The sequence below is a fragment of the Lichenostomus cassidix genome, chromosome 3 (assembly GCF_008360975.1).
Source record: "Lichenostomus cassidix isolate B80296 chromosome 3, HeHo_3.0, whole genome shotgun sequence".
NCBI classification, from domain to species: domain Eukaryota; kingdom Metazoa; phylum Chordata; class Aves; order Passeriformes; family Meliphagidae; genus Lichenostomus; species Lichenostomus cassidix.
In genome coordinates this window covers 55,561,512-55,582,294 of record NC_139483.1, presented here as the reverse complement: position 1 = coordinate 55,582,294, position 20,783 = coordinate 55,561,512, and the positions used below count along the sequence as shown (strand labels likewise).

Here is a 20,783-nt window from a genome sequence, read left to right as displayed (position 1 = left end):
CTGGTAGGATGGCAGTAGATTTTTAGGAACAGCAACATCTATCTCCTTAAAAACTATGGCTCTCACTGCAGCCCTTCCCCTCAGAATCATCTATCACCATGTTGTATGTTCCAAACCAAAATAAACCTGAGCTGCAAATTCAGCCTCCACCATCTCTTCTCCCCTCTACCACATATTACAGAAATGTTAATTTTGTTCATTCAGAGTGAACAGGGCTAGTTGGAAACTAAATTACTGCTTTTAAGTTGAGGTTTACTTCAGGAGTTCTCAAAATATATCACATGTAGTCAAAGTGGTCCCTTACTGCTTCCAAGGACCAAAGCTTACCAACTGTTCCTTCTTATGCAAGAGACAGATTGAGGATTTTGGGTTATTTCCAGTGAATTAGGAGAAGCAATCTCCTCCTGCAACACAGCTGACAGCTACACTCTCACTCTAATAAACAGAAAATTAAATATTAAGAGAACCCACATCTTCAAAATATTGTGTATTTTTATTAACTCTGACACATACAGCTATCAGACAGTAGTAAATTTGTTTTCCATTCTGGAAATGGAAGGTATGCATTCACACACCCGTGTACTCACTTCAACTTTTTCCTTTCATCTCCGGGTTCATCATGCCAGGTCTACTCAGGGATTCAGCACTCTCACAAGATCTCAGTGTCCTACTAGAGCCTCTCATCACTGACACTGCTGGAAGTCCCTTTTCAGCATGTCCAGCTGTCATTCACAACACAGTGATTAATTTTAGGCACATGAACATGTTGACAATAACGGCATTTACACAGCTGTGTTGTTGAGATGCACTTGCCTCCTACTCAGGCTACAACTTTGCATTACCATTTGTCCTTCCCACCTAACTTGCAGCATCTGAAGAGACACAGGAGCAGGATTTCCACAGGCAGTTTTACACACCATGTATCTACCAGCTGAAACAACTCCAGACCTACTTGATTTGTGAAAAATCATGAAGTTTACCCATAAGCAGAATTACAGCTGGTTGCACTGCGAGGAGCTAGCAGGAAAAAGTGGTTCCAAAAGAGCAGAAGATGGATAAACTACAGGTATTTTAGTTACAATTACCACTGTTCAGCAAAATCTAAAATTATTACCTGGATGGTTACTGCAGAACCATTCACAGATAAGTGCTTCTACATGCCATGTATTAAGTAATGAAAAAAGAGAATTTAGATTTTATGTCAACTGTAAGGTCAGGGTTATCAACTGAGCACAAATACAACACACATTGCCTTATCAGAACAGCCTTACCAGAATAACTGTGCAAACAGGATCCAAGCCACCATTCTAAAGTTTTGCTGCTTGCAGTACCATACAGTCAAGGAAGAAAAACATTTCAGAATTAATGCCAGTAAGCTTTTGATTGCTCAGACTAACAAGGAAACTACACATGTGACAGCATCCCTGCTGGCTGCATGGAATTAGTGTAACAGCTGGATGTACTTTAGTATTATTTAACATATGTGGACCCATGATGATGTTACCTCTTGGTCAAATTTCATCAATTCCATTGACTGTTCCATTGCGAGGGCTGCTGTTCCACATCTCAGCCTTTGCACATGTCCTTTAACAACAGTTTAAGGCTAAAATTCTCCAAGATTAGCTGAAAAACCATCTGGGTAACTGCATCTTGTTCATCCCACTTTCAAGTTCTCAACATCCCTGACTCATTTAGCAGGGCTAGTTTGGGGGGTTTTATTGACGCAACAGCAATTTTTCAAGAGTAAATATTCTGATGAAAGGAGTTCTAGTATTAAAATAACTTTACAATCTTGAAAATCAAAGCAGATAACATCACCAAAAGGGTGACTTTTGAGCCAGTGAAAAGAGAGCTAGGCAGAATTTGCATTTTAGAAAAAAATTTATTTAGACATCTGTTGCTCTTAAATTACAAAAGTTAAAAAGAGCACGCAGTGCACTGACACATCACTGATTACTTCTAAAGCTGTTTTAAGACATAAGGTGGTTTCTTTGAGAGAAGACAACTCAACATGATCCAAACTCAACTATCCATTTCTCATATTTCTCAATGTCCGCAGCAGATACAGATTTAGAAACTTTCTTCAAAGCTATTTCAAAGTCTTCCATAGTTGTTGGCATGTGCATTTCATCTCGGGGAAGATTTCTTATTTCCTCTGGTGTCAAGCCTTCAATACGCCTTCTCATAGCCATCAACGATGCATCTCTAGTCAGGAGAGTAAGAAAATAAAATCATTACTCAATGCAGGATGGTGAGTTCAGTTGTTTGAAAGGCTCAACACAGCATTGCAGTTAAGCTGCTGCATTCCAAAAGATACAATAAAGAATTGTGAACTTTTATGGGAAGATCTCCAAATGCTTGCACAAGCTACAATACCATGCTATCCCTATTTTTCAAGCATGGCACTATCCTCACTGAATGTGAGGATAGCTACTATTCACAGGCTGGGCAAAAAAGGTGAAGACAAACTGGTTTAGTTTATGTCACTGCCTGCCTGTGATGAAGCTGCTGTTTACAGTATTTTAAAACAGGAACAAGGCAATAACAATTTCACTCCTAGATACAGAAGAAGTAGCTGGAGTGTTTTGGATGTTTCCTGGTTCAAACAGGAATCCTACTTCATAGACAAAGGAGTCAACAATGTCTAACTCCAACCTGTACACTCAGAACCATATGTTAAATGACAAAATCTGTTCTGTCAGTAGCTCCTCAAACTTCTACCCTCAATGAGCATTGAGTCTTTTAACAAGTGTGTCATTTGCTTTCAAGTTAGGTTTGACCACATTTAGATTTCCAGAAGTAAATCTGGTGGCAGTAGGTGATGAGCTGTAAGGTGATAATTAGGTAACACTGGAAGGCTAAAGTTCCTGCTAATTCATTGTTCTATAGCTTGTAATAACAAGAAAATGCTTATTTGTCTAGCAGTAAAAAAGATGGAAGTGTAATCCCAGTGATATCACAATAGCATATCATCTCACAAACCTACAAATGGAACAATCTGCACAACACAGATTCAGAGCCACTAACATACCATTCTTTCCCCAGACACTGTGCAAGATTTGTTCAGGAAACTATACTGAAGCTCCAAGCTTTCAGCATAGCCTGCAGCCACCCTGCTGACAAAGCCTTTGGTGGCAGCTTTGTGTCCAGGGTACTTGCATTCATCCCTGTGGCACAGCACATTGCCCTCTCAGCTGTGCTGACATACGTCTGCAGAGCCATGTTAGGAATCTAGGCAAGAAATGGATCCATGTTTGAGGAAATAACCAGGAGATGTTTTTAATCCAGAACAGTTCTGTCATCCTGTTCAAAGCACAGTCCCACAAAAGTGGGGCTGAACAACCACGAGCTCAAACCTTGCCCTGCCACACTTCAGTGCTACCTCCAAAGCCTGGAAGCAGCACTACAGAGGTGCTTATCAGAGGACAACAGCACCTTAAGAGCTTCAGTTCTCTGCCCCTTCCTGCAGATCCCATAGTTTGCCACTGCTGCAACTGTGCCAGTGCAAGTCTTTAGATGTAAATGGGACAACTAACACTTGGCTCTTAATAGATCAGTACTTCCCTTTCCAATTTTTTTAAGAAAATATAAGGGAAGGATTAGAAGGTATTTTTAGTCAATTATTTCAAGAACCCAGGCTAGAGAAGAATAGGCTCACAAACAATTGTATGCCAACAGTACAGAGGAGACAGGGAAATGGAGGAGGTGGCAGAAAACTTTAGTCAGCCTCATCACAAAAACCAATGTGCTGAGTATACAGCTCTAGTTACCATCACACAAGACTCTACCTTTGCCAAGCCATGAAGGAGGAACTCTCCGTGTTTTTACCTTAGTTACTCCAGCCTAGATCACTGTCACCTCTTACACAGGGATTTCCGAAGAAGTTGTGTAACCCAAACACAATGACTGCAACTCAAGTTAAAGTTTATCATCCTCTGGATATTCCTCATGCATCGAATTTAGTCTACACGAAAGGTGGGATTTTACCTCCATCACAGCTTATTTAGACTACTATGTTGCAACCGCTCTTCAAATGGAAATTTAGGTAAATACTAATGCAGTATTTCACCTTTTAGCCGTACATAAAAGAAGCTACAATCCATTTTTATCCAATAACTTTAATAATGTAAACTGGTTACCTTACAAATAGTTTTCCCAGAGTTTGCAGCAGTAATAACACAAATGATGCCATGTCAACTTACCTGCATACATTGGTAATGTCTGCACCTGAATAGCCCTCCATTTTCTCAGCTATGTTTGCAAGGTCAACATCATCAGCCAGTTCCAGCTCTCGCAGATTTATTTTTAGGAGTTCCTCTCTACCTTTGGCTGATCAGAGAAAAGAAAATTGAGTCTGTACAATTTGCTTTCTGAAGATAAATAATAAATTGAAGGAGGATAAGAGGGAAGAATGAGAAAAAGAACACTGTACTTGCTACAAAGGTAAATGCTCATGTTTAGATTTAACCTGGTCCTGAATCTGTAAGTGAATTTGCATACATGTATCAATTAGATCTTTAAACCAAGTGATAAAAACTAAAGGAATATTTATAAAGTTTAGATTTTAGAATTTTTAACCACTCCTCTCCCCAGCTCTTCATACCTGATGGTAAAGGAATGTAAATTCTCTTTTCTAGTCTCCGTCTTAGGGCTTCATCAATATCCCAAGGAAAATTAGTAGCAGCAAGTACCATGACCATCTTAGAAGGATCATCATTTTCAGCAGCCCCCCCAACACCTGCAATGGAGAAAAGAGGAGGTAAAATATACATATGTTTTCTGAAATTTCATATAGAGAGATAACAGTTCTGTATTAAATTGTATTAACAGTTACTTTATTGCACTTTAATGAGCCCAAGCATAATAGAATCACCAAGTGCAACAGAGTTCACTTTTTCATCTCTATGACAGCCTGCAAGCATAAATGGAAGCTTGGTTTAAACAACAGCAGGGACATAGGCACTGCTCAGACCAGGAAGTTCCTCTCTATCATGGCTAGAATGATTTTACAGCAGGGGTGTTTGTACTTCTGCCACAATAGTGGTTCACTTTTCACATCAACATCTTGTAACAGCATGTGAGGAAAAACAAAACAACCCCTCAACACTATCACCACACCAAAAAACAGACAACCTCCCAGTGTTCACCAACATCCACAGAAAAGCAGCATCACTTCCTGTGGCATAGCCATTGTACCTAGTCTGCCTGAGAATTTGCATATAAAACACCATTTATGAATGCCTAAGTAAAAGGATTCAAGTAGTTGTTACTAATAAAATCAGATTATGTACATACTTTATATGAGAACAGTATTACAGCTCTGCTACTCTTTAAAGACAAAAATAAAAAGGTACTAACATCAGAGAAGGAGAAATAAATATGCAAATCTTCTGACTCATGGGATTCTATTACAAATCAGTCCATAGATTAGCACCTTTCAGTAGTTCCTTTCCTTCTCTCTGCTCACCAGAATACAAAAACGATGCCTCTTTAGCAACTCTGCACTGTTACCTACTTTCAAATTTTGTTGATTTGTGAAATATTAGCCCCATATCTGTAGTGAATGCAGTGTTTTAAAATAAAAACTCTCCCAACCACTTCTTTAAAACAGAAGATCTTCACTTGTTATTTATATTTTTAGGAGAAAAAGACATCCCAAAGAAGTCAAGCGTAATGCTGTCTCTGAAGTTTAAATTGGAACAGGTAACAGAACCACTTTTTACTTAATTTTGAAGAAGTGAGTGATATGCCAGGCAAAGACAGAGAAACAGGGGGGTTTTTTTCTGCTGTTCTTTTGAAATGTTGCATTTTCCCCTGAATCTGTCTTATTCTGGGTGACTAATACAAGGTCATAGCTCAGAGGCCAAAAGACTGTTAAATAATGTGACTTGTAGCTTTTAACCCAAATTTCATGTAAGGCTTTCAAAAAACTGCTTCTGAAGAATGAAGTTTTGAATTTATTTTTTTTTTTGTCCCTCAAGTTTCCTCCAGTCCAGCAGTTCACAGTGATCAGGTTATTTACCATCCATTTGAACTAGCAGCTCTGCCTTCACACGTCGGCTGGCTTCATGCTCCTCTGAAGTTCCCCTGCGGCTACAGATGGAGTCTATCTCATCAATAAATATGGTTGTCGGGGCATAAAATCGAGCCTGAAGAAAGCAAAAGATAAAGCAGAAGCTGAAATAGCAGTCTACTCCCATTTAAGAAGCAGCAGCATATTCAGAGCTGAGTAATGACATATTTACACCCTTATTCCATCAGCTCATAGGTATCAAACAATCCCTACCCTCCCTCTCTTGGACCCCTGCACTCCAGTAGAGAGCAGCTGTGCAATCAAGAGCATTTGAATAGAATAGCTTTTGGCAAAGTCCTGTAGTTGTCAGGGCTATAAACAAACATTTAGTTAAGTTAAATTTTCCACATTAGGAGTAACAGTTTTAACTGGGAAAGACATCACAGAATGCTTGAGTAAGATTTCAGTTAAAGCTAGGATGAATGTTCAGCTGGGACACCATAACATGGAACCTGTCCAAGAAATAGGTCAACTGCAAAATAACTGACCTTTTTGAAAACAAGAACATTTAAAGACAAGGATACAGGATAATAAAAGCTATTGTCTCAGAGCAGTTGAGATGCTGCTCCACTGTGCATCTGCATTTTTGACCACCCACATTAAATGAGTTGGTATCATGCCTAGCAAATTATAATGTAAAAGATCTTTTATTTCCTGACTTTTCTGGCTACTGTAACTTCAACTCTGCTGTCCCCTTCAGTACTGGGCACCCTAGCAAACACTGCATGCAAACCTGGTAACACATGGAAAAAAAACACAACTACTTTCTGAGCCCATTTCAAATGCTATGTGCTCTAAAGCCAACTACAGTTTTGAAGGCGACTTCTTTTAAGCACAAACAAGAAACCACCCACAAAAACAACAAAACACACATAGAGCCTAAATAGGGTTCTCACCCAGAAAGCAATTAATTCCATCCCTAGATTTACATTCAAGTATGTTCTGCAGCACTCACCAGCTTATAGGGAGCTACCTCTAATGCAGCAAGCTAACCCTGAAAATAAAGGACAACCTAATTTTTCAGCTTTTATAAATCCATCTAGGAATAATCTTGAAATGCAAATGGCCAAATCAGAAAGGCCCAAAGCATTTGAAGCTTGGATCAGAGCTGTTTATGTGTGCCATGAGTCTGAAACCTTGGCAAGGTTTCACTGTTCCAGAGGTGATTTTACTTCATTATCTCACAGTTCATGTTCAGAAACTTAAATCACCATTTCAAACAGCAGACGAACAAGTTTCTCAGATTCTCCTCTGTATTTTGAGGTAAGTGTGGAAGAAGAAACATTGAAAAAAGTAGTCTTGCATTCAGTGGCTACAGCTTTTGCTAGGAGGGTCTTTCCAGTACCAGGAGGACCAACCATCAGTACACCCTATTAAAATGAAAAAGAACCACTTTTAGAACAAAAATCAAAACAGAGAATTTTACTATTTGTTTAATAGCATAATGGTAAAATACTGGATGCAAACTTTCCCTTGAAAAGTTGTTCAAAGGTAAGTAATTAATTACTATTGCTTACAAGTAATGAATACTACAGCTTACTTGCAAACATATAGCTGAAGACAGTGCATGTATCTGGCTGACATTTTTATTTTATTATTTACCATAAATTTTATTACTAAAAAGTTAAAAGAATTTATTTAAACTGTAAAACATTTGAAATTTCTTGTTCTGCCAAGATCCAATCTCAAAATTCTACTTATGATCACAGAAGCAGATTTTTTCATACCTTCCACGGTCTTCTAATCCCCTTAAAAAACTCTGGCATCCACATTGGTAAAACTACAGCTTCCTTAAGCAGCTTTTTGGCTTCTACTAAATCAGCAATGTCATCCCTGACAAGAAAGAGAAAGTTGTTTGATAGATTCAGACAGCACCCTAAAGCTCAAAAGCACCACAGCTCAAAAAAATGCACAATTAAACTTGTTGTTACACACTGGATCTCCCATAAACCAATTCATTTTCCTGAACTATTTATGTTCTAATGGCAAAAGCCTGTAACAGCTACAACGGACATCCAGCTGGTAGACTCCAGCTGGATGCAAAAGCAAAAAAACTACTTCAGTAGAGCACCACTGTTGTTATTCACAGAAAGACAAGCAGAAAAAAGCAGGTTGGTTAAATTTAGGCTAACTACTGATTATGCTTTCTTCTTTTGATGGGAAGTTGGATGTCCCTGAAACTTAAATACCATCTTTCATTGTTACAAGAACAACTTGCTGAAGATTAGTAAATGGAGTGGAATTAAACAGAATTTTTAGATTTCTTTTTCTGAGTTACGAATGTATTAATTCTTAGATACCTTATAGGCTGGTCTTACTTCCTTGAGGGTAACTCTCAGGGCATTCCTCTTATCAGCATGTACCCAAGAAACATTTTGGTTTCAAAACACATCTATATGAAGAATTAGTTTCAAATCTGAAGTTGTAATTTAAGATTCAATATAAAAACCAAAACATATTTAAATATTAAACTGAAATACATGACAGCTGCACACAAAGTGTTTTGTGGCTCTATTCAGGTTTTTTTAGGCCTACTTTATTTGCCAGAAGATTTTTGCCCATTTAATCCTCACAAAACCACCTACCTTGGAAACATTTGAAACACAAAACAACCTTTGTATAAGGTTTAATATTTAACACATTTATGTGAAGGTACTGGCAGAGGATTATATTTTATACTAGTGGCCAGATCACGTCCAGCAACACGTCAAAGGGTTCCTATATTGACATAACTTCTTTGTTAATCTGTCTTCTGTCTTGATATGCCTCAGAGTAGCAAAATAGTTTTTCAAATGAAGAGACACTGACAGACATTAGAAACATTTCCACTGCAAAAGAGTATCTCAGAAACTGATTTTAGGACACTCAGAAAATTTTGAGAAGATTTGTATAGGCACATAGGACAGGACTCTAGGCAACCTGATCTAGAGAAATGTCTCCCTACCCATGACAGGGGACTGCTTTAGCTGATCTTTAAAGGTCCTGTCCAGCCCAAACTATTCTATGAATCTATATGTGGAAAAAAAAAATTTGTGCGCTAGAAGTATTCAACTACATAAGAAGTTTAGTTGCCTATTTAAAGGAAATAAGGAAAATCTATGTGTACTTTTTACATGTTAATCTGTTAAAATACTTAATTCTTATCATATCATGTAAGAGGAAATAGAAACAACAACTCGAGACTAGCAGCAGTACTCAAACTTACCATCGAATGTTGGGATTCTGAGAAATTATATCTCTTTCCAAAGCTTCTACTAAATCTTTGTCATATCCAGTACTATCGAATTTCTTTGGTTCAGACTCTGAAATCTCAGATGTGGATTTGCTCTACATAAAAAGGATATAACAATGTAAATACGTTACAATGGTTATGCTACTAATGAATTTTTATCACAAGTCAACAACAGCATCATATTTTTAGAAGGTGGCAACATAAACCAGCATGAAAATAATGAAGCATCCACATTACAGCTGCACTGCATGATGGATCTATGTGTTTCACCCGGATTTCTGTACTGACTTGGTTCCATTTCCTTCTCCCAAAGCCAGCACATTGCACTGATGCATTTTCTTTGCTTTGGTACCTAATCCAAACTGCATATACCTATCCCAGTGTAACAGGTTTTGCCTTTCTCCCACAGAAATCAAAAACTATCTGAGACAGTAGCTGGGTAGGGGGAAATTATGTGTAAGACTGGACCACAAAGTGTCACACTGAGAGTATCTCAAATTCTCTAAGTGTCATAAATATGCCATGTAAGTGGGACACAAAAAAACTAAGCATGATTTCCATATGTAGAATGAGCAAAGGTGATCTGCAGGGAGACCAGGGGGTAAAACCAGAGCTAATTAACTGATACAGAAGCATGGACATGAACAGCAGAAAAGCAGCTCTGCAGCAGTTGAAGCAAAGAAGCTACACAGTTGAAAGGGCTCAAACAGCAGAGACCATGCAACTGAAGGGAAGTAAAATGCACTAGACATACCCTGGTTTATACATTTAACAGCAAGCACTGGTGATGACAGAACAACTGTAAAAGAGAAGAAGAGACCTATCCTGTCTCTCTGTAGGTATAGTCTGATGGAGAGAGGATTATCACTCAAAGACACTCTAATTTCACTCCTAATAAAAGTAGTAGCTTACACAGCTAAACAATTCACCATTGTAGATTATCCTATCTCCACAAGCCATGACACCTTGCCACAACTTAAGGCTGCTGAAGTTAACAAACTATTGCATATTTGATTTATTTAGACCCTGGAAAACTATGAATCTACTGTTTTCTGTATGGTGTCCTACCTTGGTCATCAGCTAAATTTATGGAGAGCAGAGCACAAAGCAAAAATTAAAGCACTCTGATTGCCAAGAACAGATCATAGGTCGGTGTCTCTCAGTAAGTATGCTGGGGTTTTGTTCGTTTAAAACTGAACAGAGTATGGAGCTAACAACAGATCTCAGGGGGAAAAAAAGAGTTTAAGGATTTACTTAAAGACTAAGTAAATACTGAAATGCTTTGGAAGAGATGAGTCAGTCTTGGTTTAAATTATACTCAAAGCAATTAAGCCACAAGGACATCCCATCTGAATGGGCTCCACCAGGTACGATTTCAGAAATTCAGTGGTATCATTTTTAACAACTGCCTTCAAGTTGCAGTAAACCTGTCACAGAATCACAGAATGGTTCAGGTTGGAAGGGACCACAATGTGTCATCTGGTCCAACCTCCCTGCTCAAGCAGGGTCATCCTAGAGCACATGGCACAGGATTGTGTCCAGGTGGTTCTTGGATATCTCCAGTGAGGGAGACTCCACAGCCCCTCTGGACAATCTATCCCAGTGCACAGTAAAGAAGTTCTTCCTCATGCTCAGGTGGAACTTCCTGTGCATCAGTTTCTGCCATTGTCTCCTGTCCTACTGATTGGCACTACCAAGAAGAGCCTGGAAACGTCCTTTTGCCATCCACCTTCAGATACATTTACCAGATCCCAACTTCCAGAGCTATTGTTTGTGAATCTCACCTTGTAAGGTGTCTTACAACAAGCTATTGTTGTAAGACACCTTACAAGGTGAGATTCTAATCAGCACGCTGACATGAACAGAAGAAACATTTCATAGACATTGAATTTTATAATTCACTCAGTAGTAAGAAAGCACAACTGAGTTTTGCAACTCCACCAAGTCATTTGCAGGTTTACCTTTTCCTCTTTTCCTTTATTTTGCTGATCCTTTTTTTCCCGGCTGCGGACTGCCTTCCCTTTATCATTGGGATTCCGAGAGGATGGACGGTGAGAGCCTCTGACAGCGGCACTGACACGATTATTGTGACCTCTGCAGTCGCTGCACGGAGCAGACTGGCGCTTCCGGGGTCCTGGCGAAGGTCTAGTTAGTTGTAACATATGCAAAAAGCCTCAGTGTAAAGCCACTGGTGAGCACTACATAACCAAATCAACTGGTCACAAACTAAAAAGCCATTTTGCCCAAGATAAAATCTGTATGTCAGAAACAAGGCTGACATTTAGGTAGTCACTAAAAATCCATCTTCCCTTTGCCACAAGCTCAGGATCCACTTGCTTAAAACAAGCTCCTTGCTTTGTGCATTTCATGAGTAAAAGTAACAGGGAGCCTAGAAAAAATTAACAAAGAAAAAAATTCTCCTTATCACCATGGTCCTCACTTCTCTACACAAAGAAATGTAAAGGTTTTTTGGGAATGGCAATTTTACTTTCATTTCCTTTTGCTCCCACTTCCTTTGAAAGAAAACATGTATGTGAGACCTCCAGTTGTTGGAAATGAAGCTACTTTCAGAAGTACCTATGACTAAACCAGTATTGTGACTGGTATGGATTTGTTTTGTAAAATTCAAGTTTCTTTCCCCATATAAGTCCATTATTCTCACATATACACTTTTCCCATGGGCCTCCCTAAAACTCCAGCACCAATAAGCTACCAGTCAAGTTTAAGTTCAAGGATATTTCCAGAGAACAGAAAATCTCTGATTTGGAGAGCATTTACTGAAAGCAAATGGTGTGTTTTGCATCATTTAAGATGGGTCAGGATCCTTCACACAATACCTTCACAGAAATGGCCTTTAGTTGATTCACAGCAGCAAGTTTGTCAGAACACTACAGATCTCTTCAGGATGAAATGCATATTATACTACGTGAACATGCTGATGGTAAGACCATAAGTGTTAGGAGTATTTTCATTCTCCAAATGGAGTTTCTACCAACCTATACTTATATTTATGAACACCTATGAATTCCACCCCAAAGCTCAAAATAAATTCACAGCGTGATGCCACATCTAATTTCCACTGAGTTCTGCCATCTTAGGATGGAAACTCATGCAACATGGCCCGAGTTTTCAGTGTGCTTTTTCATATTGCCACAATTCACTACTTCAGCAGCTGGCAAGGTAAATGGAACAGGAACAGTTCTCTCAAGACATACCCTTTTTAGAAACATGAGTTTGTGTATATTTTCTCTAGAAACCTCCAAAGCATTAGGAAAGTTCTACCTCTCAGACTCTATCCTTCCATAACATTTGAATGAATTTGGCTAGGAGTATTCCAAAGTTATTAAATGAGATATATAGACATAGTGTGATCACACAAGACCCATTTCTCTCAGAATGCAGGCTTAAAATAAATCAACTTTAAAAATAAACATTAAAATATACCCTTAAAGACTGAAGGTATCCATCTGTGAGAAAACACTTGTAAATTCAAAGCCTCAAACAATAATCTGACAGTACAGCTAAAGTAATCAAATAGTCACTTTTTCCCAAAATGCACAGATCTGTGTCTGCTTTTCATGTACTCCTGTTCCCTCCTTCATGCTACCACAGGCATGTGTTAGATCCTCCAGTTAACCAGTTCAGACAGCTACTCACAAAAATAAAACAAAAGCCAAACAAAAACCCACTAGACATACAGAACAATGTCTTGCATCCTGAAACAGCTAATTAATGCCAACAAAGACTAAAGCAGAAAAAAACCCAACCAAACAAAAACCAAACAACTCAGGCAACTGTGTGTGGGTGTGGGGGGGGAAGAAGCTTGACATTAGTCAGACCTATGTAAGATAAAATCCCCAAAACATTCTGGACTAGGCTGCCTAAAAATGACATCTCCTTCACCACAAATTGTGTCAAGCTGCTGGTGCAAGTTTTACACACCTAAGTTCAAGAACAAAAACTACACCACAACAGGCTGAAGTCAAAGCACACTTTGTCCTGATAAATATTAATTTAGGTCTTCAGGTTTCCTCCTACCTACGTTCAGCAGGTACTGGCAAAGACCAAACTTCTGCATCATGAGCTGGTAATTCTTGTTGTGAGGCTTTCAATGGAGTATTGTCTAGTTTAAAACTCTCCAGTGTTTTCATTATATCTTTCACATGCTTAGCTTCCACACTTATCTCCTGCCAAACCTGATTAAAAAAAATAAAAAAGGTAGATTAAGCACATTGGAAATAAGTTTGTAACAGTCCTCTGTTCAAGCCCATGCAATGCCTGGATGGATTCCACAGGGTTTAATGAGCTACCTAATTCTACTTCAATAAACAAGAATTACGCACATTAGATACTAAGGAGGTTTTTCCGCCTTCCTCAGCACATTTAAAGAACAAACAAAAAGATTTTGGATTTAACATCAAAGAGACTTTTGACAGATTTTGCAGATTAAACAGGTATGACAGAATTTAATAGACTAAATATCAATCAATAGTATCAACCTAATAGACATAATAACAATGAAAAAGAATCATGGTTTGTGTTAAGGACAAATTAACAACGAACTTGCTACTGAGGACTTTAGTCCCACTAAAACATTGAGGGAAGTAAGACCCAAATGATACCAGAGTAAAAAACTTCAGCATAACAGGCACTCATCAGCAAGCAGCTGACAAGGCAGACAGTGCACAGGCTCCCCAGGAGCTTGTGCCATTGACTGTTCTGCCACTGACAAAAAAGTCGTAAAGGTGACTTAAGTCTCTCCAACAAAAAAGAAGCCTATATGTAACAGCACCAGTTTCATGAGAGAATGGGGTAAATATTTTTCTAATTTTATTTACAATAAGATAGGCAATTCTTGTTACTTCAATGCTTTTCCCTCAAGATGTCCCAGAAAAGGGCTATTTACCTGCTGCCATTTCTGTTGCAGATAGGTATCTCTCACTGAGTACAGATACTTATTCATTTGGTCAAGAACTCCCTGGTAGTAGACCATTGCAGAGTCATAATTTCCCAGTAAGGCATATTCACGGGCCAACTTCACATTCTCAATGATCATAACAAGGCTCATGTTCAACATGAAGCTGAAAAAAAAATAGAAAATGTTAGGAAGTAAAAAAAACCAAAAAAAACCTCAGTACTGGAACAACTTTTTGCAAGTATTTTCATATGCTCATTACCTCATTTGGCATATCAAAATATAGAAGCTGAAAAAATACTGGTTACAAAAAAAAGGCCTAAAATTAATGTGACACACACAAAAAGATAATTGATGTTCTGTTACTAGAAATTAAACTTTTCACATCACAGCTTTGTTTCTTATCATGGAGATTCTGTCAAAAAGCCCATGTAAGATGTGCAGATTTAAATGCACTATCGCAAGTCACAATCGCATACATTCTTCGCCTCTTTATTCTACTGTAAGATAAATTAGTATTTTACTGTGCTGGCCTGTGCTGTGCGGTTTAAAAAAACACAAAAACCACTAAACAAACAATAAATCAAAGCCCTTCTTCCTAATGCATTATGTTTTGTTAATTTTGTTTTTGCCTTTTGCCATTCCATGCATGTGAGTTTTAACAGTCTGATTTTGCCTTGTGGAAAATTATTCTTCCATTAGTTTGATTTTACAATTCTTCAATTTTATTTAACGTTTCTTTGAAACAAATATCCACCTTCCATGCCCAGCTTGCACCTTCCTATCACCTTCATTCCTACACTTAAAAAGAAACCCATGAAAAACACTGGGGCTGTTTAAGGTATCATTGAGAGGTAAGGAAAAGCCACAATTTAACATTTAGTGTGTAACTACTTATTTTATTTAACATATTGTTATACCAGGCTATTTTTCCCTGCCAGTGGTGGTTGTGGTTTTTTGGAGCAAACACCATAGACTGTGACTACTTCCACTTTGTAGCACTAACAGAATCTCTGCTTTTAGATTAGAATAGTATTGAAATATTATTTATATAAATACAGTAGAAGCAGTAGACTCATTCTTTACAGTGCCACTGTACATAGTCCCATGTTACTGTGTCTTATAAACCCCATCCCGTTCTTCTCTCAGATACTCGCACTGTCTCCACTTTTCTTGTCTCTTATGCACCAAGAATTTCCCCCTTCTCCTCCTGATTTCCTAACCAGGCACAGAAAACATTAAAATCAGCAAATAAACATGCCTGCAAGAGGGTCATCCTGCTCTCATTTTGGTACCTGTACCCAGTGCCAGGAAGAAGCAACTGCAGACAAGCAATTCCAGCTAAGCTCTGGGATGAAGCACACTTGATACAGATCAACTATTTAAAGAATGTAAGAGGCACTAAATTCACATGCGCAACAAACAGACTTAAGACTGAATATATTTCAAGACCAGGTCAGGGTCGAGTTCAAGACACATTATCAGAGGTTTCAGAAGCCACACTTTGCACACACCTGCCAATGTATTGCTAACATGTGAGCTCTCCATTGTAAAGAGGGGGCTGCTAAGTACAAATCACACATTTTAGGGCTCTCACTCCTTTTCCTGTCCCCTTCACAAGCAGTTTTATGCACAGACACACAGCTCAGGCATTCCTGAGGCAACATCCTCTTCTTTTTTACCTCCTTCCTCTTCCTTCTCCAGCTTCCCTTGGAGCAGACAGCTGCAGTCAAAATGTTCAGTCCAAAACAGAGAAATTCTGGCAGCAGGGCAGCTGAAGACAGGCCTCTGAGAGCCTACACCCATCCCTGCAGAGGGGACCCGTGGGGCTGAGCTTGGAAACCTGCTATCACAGACCCTGCCCCGCCTAATCTCACTCCAGCCAGAGACTCGCTGAGCACACCATGATGTCTACAAGCTGATACGGTTAATGTGACCACCAACCACAAAGACTAACACATCCCAGGCTAATTAGGCTTTGGAGACATGGTTTGGCTTGGGAGTTTTGTTGGTTTGAACCTCAGGAAAAAGAGCCTGAAGATGTTTGTCAGCTGCCGGATGGATCATCACACAGATGTTACCAAAGTTTTCCCTGTTATATTTAGGAGCAAGCTTTTCCACTCCTGCTCATCCTACCAGATACACCTGTTTGCCTGTCCTGAGAATTCAAACCGATGACTAACACTACTGAAATCACAAGTTGAGCAAGATGCTAATAGACATTTTAAAAATCAAGTAATAGCAAGTTACTAAGACCAAACTAGACTTTAAATACAGAGACAAGTCATATGTAACTCTTTTTTTCACTGAATGTGTGGAGCGATTCAAGCAGCACAGCAACTCTGTTTATGTATCCAGAAAAAGAGGGAAAAAAGTTTGTAAGAACAGCTTTCATCTGGAAATGTGAAAATAAGTAGAATTTTTTTAAAAAGAACACCAAAACTAAAGAGGCCAAATCAGAAAGATATGAAAGCTTCGGACCAAAAGGATTGCACTGTGTGTAATAAAAGAGTAAATGAGATTTTCAAGTTAGAAAATGCAGAGAAAGTAAGGACAGCAAGTAGAAACAGACATGTAAGCAGAATGAGCTAGCAACTCATGTGGGCAAAAAAAGAAGGTGCTCACTCAATTTCATAATGCTGTTGGAATCTACCTGTTTCATCAGTGGTATTGAAAATGCGAGATGTTTTAAACCAGAAAACCAATTTAATTTGCTGCTTCATCTTGACTCATAAGAGCAGAAGAGCTTGAAGTGGCTTCCAAACACAAGGCTCTTGAGTACAAGTGAGGCAGAAAAAGCTGCTGTCTCTGCTTATGTCTGGACATGCCACTGCTGCTGCCACTTGACTTCAGGCAGTGTCAGAGCTGATACACTGAGAGCCCATGGGTCTGCTGCACCTGTAACTGAAGATGCTAAGGGGGAAAAAGAAGAGTTAGAGTACTCATCTGACAGTAGACTGAAGGCTGTAGCAGATGGTTACAATATACTGGGACAGCTCAGCAGGATGTAAGACGTGGGAGAGGCGTGAGTATACACAAATCCAGAGTTAAACCAGAACTGAAAGGATTAAAACTCTCACAAAACTAATCCTGCACTACTCAACAATTTATTAAAGTATTTACAAATACTTAGCAATATCACATGTGTTTACAAATACTTGGTGCTATCACGTAACAGGATGTCAAAGCAGCAGGGCTGCACTTATCAGCCACGAGCTAGCCATGAATCATGACCAGTGAAGTTATCTATGTTCCAACAGCCACCAAAACAGTAAAGAGCTCATAAAGTTTACAGTGAACAGGATATAAGGAAAATAACCTAGGCACTTTGCCTTGTCAGTGTAATTCTTCACTGTGTACAAACACACACACTTCACAACAAAAATAATCACTCTTCACCCTAGCTGTGAGTGTATAAGGTTCCCTGAAATTAACCGACCTCTAGTAACAAAATACATTTTATCATTTGTTCCAAGGACCTAAAACATTTCTAGAGTACAGAATAGCCAAGTCCAGAGAGGGCTGAGCCTAACAAAACCTGAAGATCCCTACAGCTTGTGAGAATGAGGTTTTGGAACTTATTTTTCTATTTAATTTAAAAGATAACAACCTGACCATTATCAAGAAAACACTGGAGGTACTTCACGTTTTCCACAACTTCAAGAAATCCTCATAAGGAATGACTTTAAGTTATTTCTGCTCACAGTCAAACATTAGAATCTGGGAAACTGTAACTGAACACTGCATCAATCCTGTCTTACAAAGTCCCCCAAACTTTAAAAAATAAAAGAAGAGACTGATATGCAGATGTTGAAAGTGAAGATTAACGCCAGAATTATCAACTTCTGGGGTGGACCTGCTGACTCGAAGAACAGCACGAGCCATACATGGAAAATACTTCCAAGGAGTTCTTCAGTCCAACCTTAATGTCTGGACTAATGCAGAGCCTGTATTTTGGCAGAGTGCACATGTTTCCATTATTTCAGCCTGCTATACAGGCTCTGACATCAAAGCAACCATGTAACATTTGCAAAGTTCTCTCAGCAAGCCAGATGAGCAAAATCCACCCCAAAGTAACAGCTTTCAGGAACAGTTTTTACTGATGACATGATGGCCTGTATCACCTCCGAGCTCCCCTTCAGCTTTAATAGTCTTCCTCATAACATCCGCAGCCAGCACCATTTGGTATCGACAAGTGATTACGTTAATTGCTTGGGAAGAAGAGTTGCCAGATTTATTGGATACTAAACAAACTGGTTCTCATCCACTTGCTGTATTTAACAATAACGGTAGCAAACAAAGAACCACAAGCAGCCACAAACATAAGCATGCCTGGCTGTTTGTGCAAAAAATATAAATAAATCAATCATAGACAGAGATACACTGGTGGCTGACGATTTTATGTTTTCCGGGCTAAGCCTTTCAAAAGACTTTATTAAACACGCTACCTACTCCCCACCTCATGGGGGCTGGCATTCTTTTTGGGGGTCGATGTTAAATTAGCAAATTTCTCTGGAAGTTTAGAGAGATCGGCGGCTGAATGGCTATCAGGAATTACTGCCTGCAGCTTCTCTCTGGAAAGAAAACTCGCATCTTCGCAGATTACTGCACGTTAACAAAAAACCCCAAACCAACAAAGCAGGTGGAGGGCGAAGGGAGGAGCGTGGGCAGGAGCTCCGCGCCCGGGCCATGCCGCAGCGGCAGCAGCCCAGCCGGGCGGACGGCGGTCCGGAGCGCACACCTGCGGGCAGGGCAGCCCCGGCCGCGCTGCCCCGTGCGGCGCCGAGCACGTGTGAGCACAGCGCTGCGTGGGACCGCCGAGCTCCGCGCTCCGGGCTGTCGCGACCGCAGCCGCCGCGGCCCCTCGCCCCCGGCCAAGGGGCAGAGCAGCCGCAGCCCGCCCGTGCCCGGAGCCCTCGGGGGCCCCGCCAGGCGAGGCACGGCCATCGCCCCCCGCCCCGGGCGGCAGGACAGGCGGGCCCACAGCGGACACCGCGGCCCCTCTCGCTCACTTACTCCTCTCCGGAGCTCGCACCCGCGGCGGCGGCAGCAGCAGCTCCCGGCGGCACCGGCCACGACCCCTTCGCTCCTTCCGCCCCCTTCCTCCCCCAGCCGCGCTGGCCCCGCCCCGGCCCTGCCGCCTCCTCCCGCCGCCGCCGCCGGCAATTTTTGAAGGCAAATCCGGCTGCGTCACTTCCAGCCTGGTGGGACGGGGGAGAAGGTGCTCCCTGCCTGGCTGACGAGAAGTCGGTGTCTGTTTGACACACATTATTAGTACACGGGAAGAGCTGGTTTGGTCTTAAACTTTAAGGAGCAGCGAAAAAAGAATAAAAACTTAAACAAGACAGGGAGAAACTAAGCAAGAAAAGAGCGACTGCATTGGCCGGGAATCGAACCCGGGCCTCCCGCGTGGCAGGCGAGAATTCTACCACTGAACCACCAATGCTTGCGTTGTGACTGCTCTCTGCCTTCGTCAGTCGAGGTGACAAGGGCGGATTCGCCTGCCGCACTGCGCCCACCTGAGATCCCGCCGTGCTGGTCGGGGAGCTTCCTTCCGCTGTTTCTTCTCCGTAACTCACAAATGTGAGTTTTGCCGACTGAATAGCACGCACCCACTTTTATCTACATGTTCTTTGCTTGTGACTCGTCTGCACCTCTTCCAACTCTCATAGATAGTGTTGTTCTGGAGAGGGAAACGCATCTGAGGATGCTGAGTAGAGCCTGCTGCCGAGCAGAGCCAGAGCAGGAAATTGCCCTTGAGTGTCTCTGAGGCAGCAATACTTCGTCACCTGTCTAAATAGACTCAGCTGCTTAGCAACAAATAGGATCTAAAGATTGGGCACAATGCAGGAGGTTTATGATAGTCCTTCAGGGTGAACTCAAAACACCCACAGCAATATGTCATCCTTTAATTACGTGTACCCTTTAATCACATGCACCCTTACTCGTCTTGTTCTCGTATTTCTGCCCATTCCTAAACTGGCAATTTTCATGTATCCCTTTAACGAGTGTCTACATTTAAAATAACGATTCTTATATTACTTCAGCTGTAAAGACACAGAAAGCTGCTGCTGAGTTTCTAAAATTTTAAGTGTATCACATCAGTTGGTTGATGAGAGCTGGAGGAATTTCCCTTCTTCCCTTTGTAGGTGGGCTAATGAATAAAAAACAGTGCTGTACTTCCACAACCCCCTCCCAAAATGTAAAAGAATTAGGATATAATTCAGTCTCTCCAATAACACACTAGTTTCTGCATTAGCACTTTGAGATGTGCACTTAAAGAAGGGGATTTTCACAAAGACGAGTAAAAATGAAAGCTGTGATACATTGTCCTCTTAAAGAACAGCTTCATGACACATAATTTATGCATAATAAATAATAATAGAAAATAATATTTACTTATTTTGATGAAAGTAGCAGCAGAGGACATGGAAAGAACATCAACAAACTGAACTCTTGAACATCAAAATGTATACTTTTGAGAACAGGTTACAAACATGAGATGACAGCCAAGTACAATAGCATTTCTGCTGTTACACTTGTGCCATCTTACTGTTAAACAT

At 40.3% G+C, this 20,783-nt stretch overlaps 1 protein-coding gene and 1 non-coding gene across 5 annotated transcripts; both read right to left on the bottom strand.

Moving 5' to 3' along the window:
* Positions 1-1,862: 1,862 nt before the first annotated feature.
* Positions 1,863-19,958, bottom strand: KATNA1 (katanin catalytic subunit A1). Of its 4 annotated transcripts, XM_085055868.1 has the most exons (12): positions 19,237-19,332; positions 16,874-17,133; positions 14,212-14,386; positions 13,344-13,501; positions 11,267-11,450; positions 9,279-9,400; positions 7,801-7,906; positions 7,285-7,443; positions 6,023-6,149; positions 4,604-4,738; positions 4,203-4,329; positions 1,863-2,205 (listed from the first exon to the last, which is right to left on the bottom strand). In XM_085055868.1, the coding sequence occupies exons 3-12, from the start codon at positions 14,380-14,382 to the stop codon at positions 2,007-2,009; spliced, it is 1,488 nt and encodes a 495-aa protein (XP_084911994.1). In that variant the 5' UTR covers positions 14,383-14,386; positions 16,874-17,133; positions 19,237-19,332; the 3' UTR covers positions 1,863-2,006. The 4 variants fall into 4 exon arrangements, with proteins under 4 accessions (XP_084911994.1, XP_084911995.1, XP_084911993.1 ...); XM_085055869.1 differs by lacking the exons at positions 16,874-17,133; positions 19,237-19,332 and adding an exon at positions 19,740-19,958; XM_085055867.1 differs by lacking the exon at positions 16,874-17,133 and having other exon boundaries at positions 19,237-19,347.
* On the bottom strand, positions 19,596-19,666 carry TRNAG-GCC (transfer RNA glycine (anticodon GCC)). Its single transcript has one exon. It is a non-coding gene; the product is annotated as a tRNA-Gly (tRNA).
* Positions 19,959-20,783: the final 825 nt, after the last annotated feature.